General features: G+C 44.3%; 2 protein-coding genes across 3 annotated transcripts in view; both read right to left on the bottom strand.

The window, feature by feature from the left end:
* Window positions 1-14208, bottom strand: part of AGBL4 (AGBL carboxypeptidase 4) — a 736988-nt gene that overhangs the window by 228434 nt on the left and 494346 nt on the right. The window lies entirely within an intron of this gene.
* The window catches only part of BEND5 (BEN domain containing 5), a 49518-nt gene that overhangs the window by 13450 nt on the left and 21860 nt on the right, over window positions 1-14208 (bottom strand). For both annotated transcript variants that reach the window (XM_017867522.1, XM_017867521.1), the window contains exon 4: window positions 1573-1721. In XM_017867522.1, the coding sequence (XP_017723011.1) occupies window positions 1573-1721 (149 nt within the window). The remainder of the gene's footprint in view (window positions 1-1572; window positions 1722-14208) is intronic.

The raw sequence follows: 14208 nt of genomic DNA, 5'->3' as shown, positions 1-14208 counted from the left end.
CTATCTTTGCAAAAGAGGCCCCCTATACTGCTCTGAAACTATCCACCAGCCTTCAAGGCAAGGGAGAAATAGATTTCTCTTGGAAGCTACTTTAAGAAAAACTCTCTAGTCACTCCACAATGTGTTCATGACTAAAAGGAAATCAACATAGCATAGTCCTATCTTTTATCTTTGATTGGTGAAGGTTCACCAAACTTAGATACACAGTTTGAATCAGAAAGGCCTTTGGAGAGCATCAATCCGATCCCATCTTTCACAGATAAGGGTGCTGAGACCCAGAGAAGTGAAGGGCCTTTGCAAGGTCACACAGGTAGGATAGATGTAGAGCTACGCTAAGAACTCAGGCTCCAGGCTGCCGACTTCCAACCTGTCATGCCACCTCTCCTCTGCAAAGCTGATGTTTCAAGCCTGTTGAAGGGAGCAAGGCAAGGCAGAATGGGCCTGTGGCCTGGCCCATCAGCTTTGCCTCTGCAGGGGAGGAAGTGCGCAGTGGGAGATGCAGGGAATGACAGCACATCCAAGAGAGCCCTGAAAACTAATACGTTTCATTTCCTCAGCTTGACAATATTTGCTTTGGCTCAGGTTGGCCAGTTGCAGAGACATATCTGGACAAACCCAAATAAAACAAATTTTTCCTTCTCATCAACCTACCAGAGAATGATACTAAATAAACAGAGACCTTTTGAAGCATGAGGCAAGAAAAATGAACCAACACATGACGCGTTAAGGAGAATGAGAGGCGATGTCTGTAATGCATGCCACAGTGGCAGAGAACAAAACACTAAAGCTGAATTTCACCAGTGCCTACACAAAGGGCTCTGATACACTTCTTCAGAGATCAATTCGACTGAACATTAGAAGAATGTCAGAAAAGTTTCCTCCCCTGCCCTGCTGGTATATATCATCATGTGACTTTAAGATTTTTCAAAAGCGATTCCATTACTAATAGTGCTTAAGTTTTTATTCATGATTTGTTTTCAAGGTCATATAAATAACTCTGAGGAGTTCTATGTGGTCCTAGGACTGTGGGCTAACCACTGCTGCATATACAGCTTGAAGGAGGCTTAGGGATAAGGGAGTATGTCTTATTCATCCCTGTATTCCTGTTATCTAGCACAGGGTTTAGAACATACAGATACTTTCTAAGTGGTAAATGGATACAAACTGAGTTGTTATCTGTAAATCAGATACTTCATTTCCAGCTCACCTTATAAATTTTAGGCATCTGGTTTCACAGGAAGGTGGGATAAGTTTCATCAAACTATCATGGGAATTAAGAAATATCTTTCTCACTAGTAAGCTATTTTAAAATGTCAGTTTACTTTTATAGTTGCTTTGGCTCAATATTAAAAAAAAAAAAAGAAAGGAAAAAAAAAAAAAGGAAGAAGGAAGAGAAAACGCCCCAGCAAAGCTACGCTACTTATAATACACAAATTCCAGAAACAGTCATTCAGGGCTAGGCCAGGAGGCCAACCAGTCAAGCTGTGATTTGGAAAGCTCCCACCATACTCTCCACCTTTACTCTGACTAACAAACACTTGCAGGGAATGGATATTGAGCTTAAAACACTACCTTGCCATTGTCTAGGATATACTTGTCCATGACAGGCGCAGGAGCGGGGTAATAGGACGACGTATTTGCTTCCTCACTGAAAGTGCTCCGTAACTCCGGCTCGGGCTCGAGACATTCTGACTTTACTTTTTCCAGATCAATGGCGGGACCTAGGCAGTTAAGAAAAGAAATCTGTCTAGAACTCCAAGGAAAATAAAAGGCAAATATTTTTAACTAGGCATCTATCAGCACACAGTGGCACAAAATATCCTAGCTTATTTTGTCCATTGAACTACACTTAAACCCAGACTCGAAAATAATATGAGGCATGAATGTCACAAGGGAAAAGGTGGAAAACTGGAAGACAAGAGTGGACTAGACTCTAATCAAGTTTGAATGAGAAGCACTCTTCCAGGGTGTCATTGTCTAAATGGAAAGGCAGGGATTCAACTTCCTGCACAGGAAAGAGGTTCTGTTAAGACTGGGTTGGAGAAGAAGGGGTGGCAATTACTGGAATATGCAAATCGTGTATTTGCCAAAATCCTCACCTCAGTATCTTACAGTGGAGAAGGCCGTAACAGAAGAAGGAAGCTTAGGAAAGTGTGGGCAAAAATGTGAAGGCCTCCCCCTCCCCAAGACCTAGTATCTAGACAGGAGCATTTGAACCAAGAAATTAAAACACAATACACATTAAGCCCCTGATTGCCTGATCCAGCAGCTACTCTGATTTTTATTTTAATGCAATCAACACAAATTACATGCAGTTTAAACAGCGAAAGGAAGCTAGATAAATGGTGATAGTTTCTAAAGGGGTTATTTTTTCTCCATTAGCTTTTAAAAATTGACTGTTTTTTAAAATCACCTATTGTGTGTTGATTACTAAAGGGCAGAGAAACAGGATGAAAATGGGTAAATAAGGCCAAATGACTTGATTAACTTTTTGTGGGAGAACAACTTCAAAGGCCAACATAATTTAACATGCTGGAAATTCTCCCCATGCAAACATTTCAGGAGTTGACTGAGATCAGAGATTTGGCTGCTGCCACAGCAGCTCCCTCTGGCCGTGCATGTTAACTTAAGTAACAGATGAACTCACAGACCAGGCTTCTCTTATCCTAGCCATGTGGAAAACTGGGTACAAAGCTCTTTATATATTAAAGCCCTTTGTAACAATCTGCTTGCAACTCTGGGTTCAGTTGACACATCCTAGACTTTGGTTGGTGGCAGTGAAGGTCCTGGTGAATTTGTTACTAAAATTCCTCATGATACAGCTTCCCAGGAGAGAATATCAATTCTGAATTGCTGGCAGCTGCTAACTGAAAGATGAAATCTCTGTAGTATCCTAAGATTTAAGAATGAAACTTGCACAAAGCTGAATGCAAGATGATTGGGGAGCAGAACAGTGCAAATAAAAGACCTTGACTCCTTCTGGTAGAGATTTCGGGTCCCATTCCTGGCTATGCTATATTTTAATTGTGTGACCACAGGTGAGTAAATTACAGATACAGAAGTTGGCAGAGCAAAGGACCAATAGCATCGTAATCGTTCTGACAGCACCTCCCAATAAGAGGTGCAGGACCTATTCAAGGGCTGGGCCTAGGTCTTATTCTTCCCTTTGTCCCCAGCACCTAGCGGTGAGTAGGCACTCCCTAAATGTTTGCTAAGTAAATAAAACAATGACGACAATGAATGAGTAATTCTAAAGTTTTAGAAGCAAATATCAAAGTTTCTTCTCTCTGTGTGGGATCACAGGTTACATTTTTGAGACACAAACAAATTCAAGTGGAGCATTTGATCTTTTCTCAGATCTGGGAAGAGGTAATTACTTAAATTTCCCCTAAAGCACATGGCTGAGTTGGTGTGTGAAATCTCTTCTAGGTCTGACCTTCAGCCAACAGAAAAAAAATAATAGGCTGAAAAGAAGAGGTCCCTGAAAGCCACTCACTCAGAGTCATCTTTAGCAAGAACGTGCCCTTCCTCTAAAGCCTCCTTTTCCTTCCATGAGAGGCTGGACAACAGAATGAATCCAGTATAGCCGTGACTTCAGTTGATTCTTTCCCATCCATCTCTATAAAGGCCATCAAAGGGATCTTCCACATGACCCTGTCTTTCCTTACTTAGGCTGCCCACTACCCTCAAAATTAAGTCCCACACCATGGCCTCCATAAGGCCCAGAACAACCAGCCTCCTCTCTACCTCTAGGGTCATTTCTCGCCCCCCCCAACAATATTCACCTCTGCTCAGGTACCCCAAATATTATGTTGTTCCAGGCATCTGTGCTGTTGTCTTGGCCTTGAACACTACCTCATCTGTCTGCCAAGCGCCCAGTTAGACTTTAGGACATAGCTCAGGTGTCTCCTTTGTGAGGCTTGACTGTCATCACTCCCAGGTAGGGGGGTCTCTACATTGTGACTACTTTTAGCAAATTATGTTTGCAATCATCTGCCTGTCGGTTTTCAACATTAGACTATAAAGCTCTTCAATAGCAAAGCTTTACTCCCTTTAGCATCTTGGAGCCTAGGGAAGTGCTGGTACATGACAGGCTCTTAGTAAATTCTTCATGACATGAGGGGAGGAAGAGAGGGACTTGAATGGGCTGGGACAAAGCTTCTGAAGTAAAGTCCTGCTGCTGAGCAGAGGTGCTTGAGGGTAGAGGCATGGGCAGGTGGGAGGCTGTTCTGAATGTCTATAACCTTTCTTGGAGTCCGAGAAGTAGAAATCAGGGCTGTTAAGTAGAAATCAGAAGCATCTAGTTAGAATGGACAATTCAGATGGCACAATTCCAGACAAAGGGCTCTGCTATCACACTGTCTACAGAGGGACAGCTAAGGGACATCAGAGGGAGCAGGGGTTGAGAGAGTCACCTCTCTGGCTCCATCCTGTTGGTCCCCTCCCACAGTCAGACTCCATTCCAGGCAAAGTGGCCGGCCTAACCGTCTCCACACATACACCATTCTTTCCTGCCTCCTAGTCTTTGCTTGTGCCATTCCTTTTGTCCAGAACATTCTGCCCCTACAGATGTCCACCTACACAAACTCCACTAGTGATGCAAGGCCTGACTCAAATGCCATCTCTTCAATGAGGCTGCCCTATCCCCTCAAAGACTAGTAAATAATTCTCTCTAGCCCTTGGCTTGGGATTTGGAGACAGAGCTCCAAATACTGGGTTTAAGTATAGGGTTTGCCACTTACTGCTTAGCTGACTTGTGATCTTTCTTGGGTAGTAGAGCTCCACCTTCCTTTGGACTCTCCCCACCCCTCTGTCCCCACTCTACCATAGTAATCAGATGTGCTCATTCATCTCTATATCTGTCTCCCCTACAAAAGGAGGAGGGGGCAGTCAAAATAGTGTCTTTTGTGTCAGAGAGGAGGCTTGAGGGCAGCCAAGGACTGTGTCTTTTTATGTCAGAGACCAGGGCTCACCTGGCACAGTGCTTGATTCACATTCTATCCTCAAGAGATAATGTACACATAAATAATTGCTTAACCTCTCTGATCTTGTTGTCTCACCTGAAAGAAGGGAAGATAACAGTGACTTGGCAAGACTGAGGATTCAATCAGATAACTATACATATATTATATGTGTGTATATATATATATTCGTATATTTATATGGAACAATGATTTCAGAGTCTGGTACAGAGGGGGTTCTTGGTAAAGAGTCGTTCACTCCCTCTCCACCCACTCCCACACAAGTCACACTTGTGCGCTTAGGTTCGTCTCTACTAAACCATAGGTTCTGTGAAACAGAGGCCCTGCTGTTCTGCTTTTGCCCCTAGTGCTTAGCACAGGCCCAGCACAGAGCAGGTCCTTGTACTCCACAGCCTACCCACTCTCCTCAAGGCTCACGATGGTCCCCTCATGGCTCACAGTGGTCTCCTACGGGACTGATACACTTCTGTCAAATATAGAAGCTACTACACTGAGATCTTGGCTCTCAAGCAAAACTATTTTCTAAACTTCTCAGTCAGCACCATTTGCTTAACACCTGGCAAAAGCTCTCCGCAACAGCCTCCTCCTTCCAGGATATTGTCTACAGAAGGTCAGCTTGAAAAGCCAGCCAAAGGTACATCTTAAAAGGGACTTTTCAGGAGACCTAGGTGTGAATCCCAGCTCATGACTTTAAAGTCAGGTCATCTTAACCTCTCTGCAACTCAGCTTTCCTACCTGCAAAATGGGGGTTACCAAAAGCCACCATGCAGGCTGCTGATGTCTCTGGAAGAGCCTAGCACTGAGGCACAAAACAGACAGAAGTGGGCAAAATGGCAGATGAATGAAGGAATGAATCAATCAATAGAGCGCAATGTTTAGCATTACAGGATCGGAAAGAAGAAGAACAAAAAAGCATGTGTTCTCTTCGGGGAGAGCAGGGAGGGCCCCTAGTGCTTTTAATTTAAGAGGGGGGAAAATCACTTCATTGCAAATTTTAGCCGGCTCCACTACTGATGTTGGCAATTTACATCTCATTACAACAAATGCTTCAGATTGCTGTTTTGCTTTTAAAAAATTTCTGGGGCATTGTTCTCCCTCAAACACATGTGACCAAATTAGCCACAATAATAAGCACTTGCGTTAAGAGACAGCATTGTACAATCTGGTGCAGATATTTTAGGTAACAAAGGAACTTTTTTCACTTTGTGGGAAGAGTAGGAATTTTTTTTTTAAAAAAGGGCTTTGATCCATTTGCATTCCGATATTGACACACACTTGAGGTTTATTTGGGGGAAAATATCTCTTCCACGGAAAGAAACCTCTCAGCTGGGTAAAGGAAGCTTTTTAAAAGTATGAAAGGTAGTACTTGTCTTTTCACTCAATCATTCATGAACCCATTCATCTCACAACCCCTGACTGCATATCAAGATCTTGGCTCTGTAAGAGGCACTGGGGACCCAGAGACAAAGTATGTTCCTGTTCTGGGGAAGTTCAGATTTAACATGTGAAGCACTATTATAGAGCATACAAATAACTCTGATTTAACGGATGAGCAATAGATTTAGTGTCAGAAAAACCTGGTAAAGATCCTGGTTCTGTTATTTACTTTACCTCTGTAAGCCCTACTGGCTTTTTCCCTAAAATGGAAAGCATGACACACAGTTAGGGTCTTTGTAAGTGTTTGCTGGGGCAACAAATATATGAAATTACACGATTTTCTATTCTTGTTGTATCGTTAACTGGACTAATACTGTTCTTTCTGATGAACACAAATGTTTATGTTTGTGTGACTTCTGGGTTGAGAAATCACCTATTTTTTCAAACATATATGTGTTTGGACACTAAGTATTTCCGATTTCAGCTGAAATAGAAAGGTTAATTATATATATATTTTTTTTTTAGAAAAAAGGATTAAATCCTTTTACTTCTGTAAGTATATAGGAAGCTTCTCTGCAATAAGTACCATCCTATTTTCTTCAAAAATGCAAAGTACATCAAGTCAAAATTCTTAAATGCATACAGAACATCTGCTGTGGCACAGGGAGTACTAGACTTGGCAGAATAGAGATAATTTTACTGTTGAGAAGGACCTGGGCATGGGAACAGCTACATAACAATGAAGGAGTTAAACAAAGGCCTTGGAAAGAAACTAGGGAAGATGCCTCCGGAGCTGGGTAGGAGGATCCCTCTCTGTGGACCTTCTCAGACCCTCTCAGAAGTCATCAGCTGCTCTCACCTGCTGCTGTAGCTGTGCTTCTGTTTCTTAGCCCCATTAGGCTTCCAGTGAAACACAAACAAATCTGGTTTCATTCCTTTGGTGAGAATCTACTAAGTACCGCTGAGTGCCAGCCCTGGGCTAGGTGGAAGTGGGTGCTTCACAGTCTATCAGTGGAAAGAGACAGGCAGCAGACTGCCACCACCCATATGGCTAACAAGCATTAGGAAAATAACTGGGGCAGAAGCAAAGGAGAGGGTGCTGCCTCTGGAGGAAACTAGGAAATCTTCAGAAGGATGGTCACAAACTTCTGTGTTGGGGCTTGGAGGATGAGAGGAGCTTGTTGGGTATGAGACCCTAGGGTGGGGTAGTTCTCATAAGGTGAAGGCAAGTGGCACAAACCACAGGCTCACTGTGCACAAAGGGTGCAACGTGATGATCTGCATGAATTTGGGGAGGGGGAGATCACTGCTGGTTAAGGGATCCTAGAAGGTTTCAGGAAAGTGGTGATCTCTGACTGGGGCTCTGATGGATGGATGACATCTTGGGGAGGTGGGGGAGTAGCAAGGCCGGGGTTCTTCAGGTCCTCTCTCTCTCCATTTTCCGAGTGCCTTCTTCGAGTGAGGGCAGGAGCAGACTTTGTTGGGCAGAGGCAAGAGAAAAAAATTCTAGCATGAATCCTGGATTAGGTGAGATCCCAGCGGCTCACAAAGATGCCTCCAAAGTGGGGCCACACCCTCAGGGAATGTGAACCACAGAGCAGCAGAGTTGAAATGGATCTGAGAGAGCCCCCGCTCCAAGGGGGAGAAGCCCACCCAAGAAGAAAGAGGTAAAACAAGCAGGCCCGGGTCCCCAGTCTTGGGGGTCAAGGTTATCCCCGACTTTGAGGAATTGCAGATGCCCGTTTCAAATGACGTATTTGAGAAGGAAAGGTGGCTGAAACCTACAAATGTCTTCTTTGTTAAGTGTCTTATATCAAATGTATCTCTCTTTTTTCTCTCTGTAGCATTTTTCAGCCCACTGTCAGGTGATCGTTTAACATCTCCCTGACTAGAACATAAACACCAAGGGGATGAATAGTCTTGTTCGCTGCTATATCCCCAGCACCTAGCACAATGTCCTTCATACAGAACACTCACTAAACATGTGTTTAGTGAAAGAAGTTAATCCTCATGATGATCCCACAAAATAGACCTTATTATCTCCGTAAAGACTCAGAGCAGTAAAATAACTTGCCAGAAGTCACACAGGTGGTGAGTGCTCAAGTTCAGAGTCGTCAGATTCCAAAGACAGCTCTTTCCACTGCCCTGCCCCTCCTCAGTGAACTGTACTTTTCAGAGCTTCTTGCCTAATGCTCACTCTGTGTGACCCTCAACTCGTCTCTGATTTTCTCAGACATTCCTTGGGGGTCTGTGAAAAGCTCCACAATCATTGAGGAGTGTGGTGGAAGGGGAATAGGGTGTCACCTCTAGAAGCTCTGAGCTTATCCTCTGGTAGCCAGGGAAGACTGGACTGCTTCTTCATCTGTGCTGCTTCTACTTTCCTCCTGCCCAACTATCTGTGCCCAGAGAGTATCCAAATGGCAGGATATGTGCAGAACGCCCTGTCAGAGAAGCACTGAAGGCCCACACATGTGCTCAATGCATGAAAAATGGACCAGAGTTGGCTGGGTTGGGGGCTAAGGAGTTGTGGTGGGAATAAGTGGGGTGGGTAGCACAAGAGCTGCTCCCAGGTTCCCGAGGGACCACTGTGGGCACAGTGAGTGCCCGAGAGCAGCAGTTATGAGGAGGCAAAGTTTGATCACATGGTGGATGTCTGTCCAACAAATCAATCCATACCCCTGACCTCAGCTGATACTCCCTTCAGGCCATGAGCCCTTCCAGAGTAGGGACCATATGGGATACATCTTTGCTACATGGCTGTTGACTGATTCACCTGGCTCAGAGGAAAACAGCAACTCAGGAGTTGAAGGACTGCACCCCAGGCCACTCCAATGGGGAAGTGCCCTCATGAACCACCTGCAGGAAGGTCTGGGGTAGTTCTGCTTGCGCTCATCTATATCTGCAACCTCATCTCTTCCTGCTACGCAGCCCTTCACTGTGCCGTACAACCAGAACTACTTTCAATTCCCTGAATAAGCCAGCCTCTCTTACAACTCCAAACCTTTGTTTAGGCTCTCCTGTTGCCTGAGATAGTCCCTTAACTTGGGGCCTCCTGCAGCCATCCACAACTCTCCTACCCCAGCCATGTAAGGAGCTCTCTTTTTATCCTTCCCCAACATCCCAAGAGCTCAGGACCAAAGTAAGGCTCACCCTGCATCACCTCACAGTCTGCTGATGAGACTGTGACTTCTTTAAGGTCACAAGGGGGGCTTAACAATTTGATGTCTCTATGCCTAGCACAGGGCTCGGAACAGAGGAAGGATCCAATAATGTTCCCTGCACAAAAACATTTTCCTACAGTCAGAGCTGTCCAATAATGGGACAGGCTGCACTGGAAGGAAGTGAGTGAGCATCTTGTCTCTAGGGGAATGTTACTGGAGGCTGGGTAATTGCATGGCAGGGAGACTAAAGAAAGCTTCTTGTCATGTATAGGAGGCTAGATGAGGTGAACTCTGGGGTTCCTTATGGGACTAAGGTCCTAGGACTCTTAAGAAATACATATGTCTTTTCCACTCTCTGGGCCTCAGCTGTCCATCTATAAGATAGAGGTGAAAGGTTGAACTGGGTTCTCTCTAAAGAGACAATTTCTAAGAAAACTCCAGGAATTATCTGGTTGGTATCTTGAGGCCATGCTGCCTGGTAAGGCTGAAACTATGAAGATGTGGTGGGCTTTTAAACTAAGCAGGAAATATTCATCTAACAGCTCAAGGGTCCTGCAGTCACAGAATGCACAGCAGTACTGGATGGTATAATGGCCAACAAAGAAGGCCTAATCAGGAGGCAGGCAAAAGGGACGGTGCCACAGAAGCACATGGCTGAGGGACTCTGTGATCAGACTGCCTGATGCATGGCAAAGGAAGGGGGCCTCAGTTCTGAAAACTGGTTCTACCCTTTCCTGGGTGTGTGACCTCAGGCGAGTCACCTAATCTCTCTGAGCCTGTTTTATCCACTGCTGAGGTTGTTTTATATATGGAAAGTATTTAGTGTCTGGTCCAAAGCAGGTATTCCAGAGACCAGGCTTTGCCTGTAATGAACACTTTCCCACCTCCATTTCCTGACTGGCAAATCCAAAAGAAAACAAGTCTGTTACATGGCAATATGGAAGGCAAAACCCTGCTCTAATGGAGAAACACATTCCTATTCTGACAATGGGGAAAAGCCTAGCAACTTCCTCTGGATGTTTTAAATACCTAGGAAGTTGTTAGAAAAGGGACAGCCTGGAGTTGTCCCTCAACCCCATCCCCACTGCCCCCAGGAAAACGGAGTCTAGGAAGAAAGGGAAAGGAGGGTCCTGAATTGTTCAGCCACCCTGAAATCAACTTTTAAAATAATGTAGGATTATTTTAAACTGTGGCTAATTCTAATTTGGGCAACAGTTCAAAAAAAGTCCTTCAAAGTAGATGATGATCAATATTTTTCAGAGAACCTACTCCACTTCTTACTACTAGATCTCTTCCTGCCATCTGAATTGAGCAGGGTACAATAGTTTTTGAAACTGCCCCACCACTAACTGTAAACCGGCAGGCAGACTGTGGGCTTCTTGGGCCTCACCTCCACAAGGCACATGTAAATACGTAACTAGACAAAATGGCTCTTGTCCATCTGCTTTGGGCCTTTCTCAAAGTCCAACTTTTTTATAGTACTCCTGCTCACTGTGAGAATGAACTGAGGCTGAAAGAGACGGGAAAGAGCTCTGAGACAAACAGGCCCCAGGAAGAGAGTCCTGGCAAAGAGAAGACTGAGCCACAACTAGTGATGTCTAAAAAAATCCAGGAGGTCAAATGCGGGGGTTGAGAGCTAGAGATGGGAAGATGGAATTCTGCCCAGGAAAAGTTGGGGGTAGTAATGGACAAATTCTATAAGCTACAGACCAGTGAGTTTGAAATCAAGTCCAGGCATGGTTGTAAAATAGACTGTTCAAATATGATTTCTAAGGACTTACAAGGGGAAATAGGAAATCTCTAGGAGTCATCCAGGGTTGACCAAAGATTAAGACATGCCAGACCATCACATCTGTGTTCTGCTGTAGGACAATGGGTGCCTATGATGTGCCAAACACTATATAACACATTTTCTCATGCACATCTTCAAATGATTCTACATCTTGATGCAGTACCTACTGAGCACCTACTATATGCTGGCCTCTAGGCAGATGACTTTACTGCATTTGTTCATTTACTTCTTTTTTTTTTTCTTAGACAGAGTCTCGCGCTGTCGCCAGGCTGGAGTGCAGTGGCATGATCTTTACTTACTGCAACCTCTGCTTCCTGGGTTCAAGCTATTCTCCTGCCTCAGCCTCTCGAGTAGCTGGGACTATAGGCACACACCCCCATGCCCAGCTAATTTTTGTATTTTTAGTAGAGGCGGGGTTTCACCATGTTGGTCAGGAAATGGTCTCGATCTCTTGACCTTGTGATCCACCTGCCTCGTCCTCCCAAAGTGCTGGGATTACAGGTGTGAGCCACTGCCCCCAACCCATTTGCTCCTTTTAAAAACCATAATAGTTGATACTATCATTCACTCTGTTGTACAGATGAGGAAACCAAGGCTGAGGAAGTTAAGTAACTTGCCCGAGGCAACAAAATTTGAATTTGGAAGAGCTGGGATTGAAAACCCTAGTATTTCTGACCTCAGAGCCCATTAGGGCTCTTAATTACTGAGCTGGTTCTCCTGTCTGTATGTAGTGAGCTTTAAGATACCTATATTACAGAGGAGAAAACAGAGACCTGAGAAGGGTTAAAAAATGTGCATGAAGTTACACAGGTAATAAATTAAGACAGCTGAAATTCAAACCCAAGTAATATCTGCTGCTGAAGCCCAGGTTGTCTCCAGTACAGGAGAAAACCAGCATGAAGCATTTGGCTGACATTAGCTGCCTTTTCTAAGGCACTATCAGAGACCTGGGCTTAAAGAAGCCAGTTGAGACTGCAAAGGATTTTAAAGATCAAAGCTGGTATTTTAACGGACCTTGGACAGCACACAAGGTACAAACCCAGAGGGTTACAAAGGTGTTAGTGATCCAGCTCTAAAAAGTTGAAACAGATATGCAGGCCACAATGGCTTTCTCCTTTTCAAAACTTTCAGCCAGCTTATGATCTAGCCAACAGGACATTATCTCTTCTTTTTGCCTCCTCCTCTCTAAAATGGAGATAATAATCCCTACCTGGCCTTGCAACAAGACTATCAGAATTGTCCAATGAGATAAAAATGTCAAGGTGCTTTGAAACCTGTAAAATGCCATGTACATGTGAATTACTGTTATTACTCTAGTTATCTATGTCTCTTCTGGTTAGAATTCATCATTTTTGCCTATATTCCCTGACAAAGCACACACGAAATCTAATATCATCATCTGCCTCCCTCCTGCAATTACAACACTGATTTTATTTGCCTGGTGTCATGCTGCGTACATGTTTGTATTCCCTGTGAGACTTGTGTGCATCCTGAAGGCAAGGATTACATCTGCTTCTCTTTGTATTCCTCACAGAGCCCTTGAGAGTCTTATTTGAACTAATGTTACCCGAGTCACGCCACAATGAATTATACTATCTAAGTGGTACTTACAGTGTAACAAACTGGGGAGGACACCGTAGCCTTGGACTTTGCCTTCTAAGAACAGGGAATCTAGCTGAGGAGAAACCAAGAGAGACCCTAGAATTTACTCCATTCTCACACATGGGGGCTTACCCTCCCCCAGTTGGGTCTCTATTGTTCTGCTTCCCTTCATCCCCTAAAATTCTCTCCATTCTAATCTACTTGTGCATTGTTTTTCAAAAAGGCACTCTGTCTTGTTCATTACGTTATTCCCAGCACCTAACCCAGTCGTAGAACAAAGGATACCCTTGATAACTGTTCACTGAATAAAATAATGAATAAATGAATATACACAGAAAAACATCTGTACCTTGGAATATCACCACGCTTTTGCATCTTGTCATTTACTTATTTGGGGAAGATGGGCAGGAAAGGGAGAAAATGAAAAGGGGACTGGCATTTATTGAACACTTACAATATGGGGGTCACGGGGCTAAAGTTATTACATATGCTTCCTTATTTAATTTTGACAGTGGAGGACAGTAAACTTCCTTCCCATCAGAAAGGGTTGTTTACCATGCTAAGATCACAGACAAGGAAACTTCTGTTTTACAGAGAGAGATGATGTCCTTTGTGGGGAGTAAAGGGGATGGAGGGGACACCCCCCATGTTGGGAAAAATGAAGTCTAAGAGCTAAAGAAGGTCATACAGGTGAGGGTCCAGAGAGAAGCACACAGGACCAGGGTCAGGAGACCCTCAGGAATAAGCCAGTGACACTTTTTGGGCTTGTTTCCTCATCAGCAAAATGAGGGTAACAGTCTATAGCCTAAGTTCTTTCACAACTCCATGACTCCATGTTGGAATACTTCCGATTAAACCCATCTTTTCTTGTGTGTGGAATGAATGAAAGAATGAATAAGTGTACAAATGAAGACGTGTACGATTCAGTGAAGCCTCTGAAACATACTCTCTTGCTGCTATCCCCCACCCTTGGGTGTGGCTCCACCTTTCTGACCCCAGCCTCCTCAAGGTGTGCCATTATAACTCCCAGCTGCTAACGGACCTGCTTCCCACTCTCAGTCCCCATCAGTCTGAAAAGACCAGGCGGCTGCTCTCCACTACCATCTACCACTCGTAGGACTCCACTACGTGGGTGAGTAAATAATGATTCTTTCAGGTAGGTAGATTTCTTTTGAAAACTGAGCACCTCCTGACCTGTTGGCCTCCCTCATCTCTGAATTTGCCTGTTATGGTGTGAATGATCCAGCACCCAAGCCAGACAAAGGCCCTTGAGCTAGGCCCCTGGCTGAGGTGG

Source organism: Rhinopithecus bieti, unplaced genomic scaffold (genome assembly GCF_001698545.2).
Source record: "Rhinopithecus bieti isolate Rb0 unplaced genomic scaffold, ASM169854v2 scaffold_3764, whole genome shotgun sequence".
Classification (NCBI taxonomy): Eukaryota; Metazoa; Chordata; class Mammalia; order Primates; family Cercopithecidae; genus Rhinopithecus; species Rhinopithecus bieti.
Note: the sequence above shows the minus strand (reverse complement) of the source record. Positions and strands in the feature narration are given on the sequence as shown.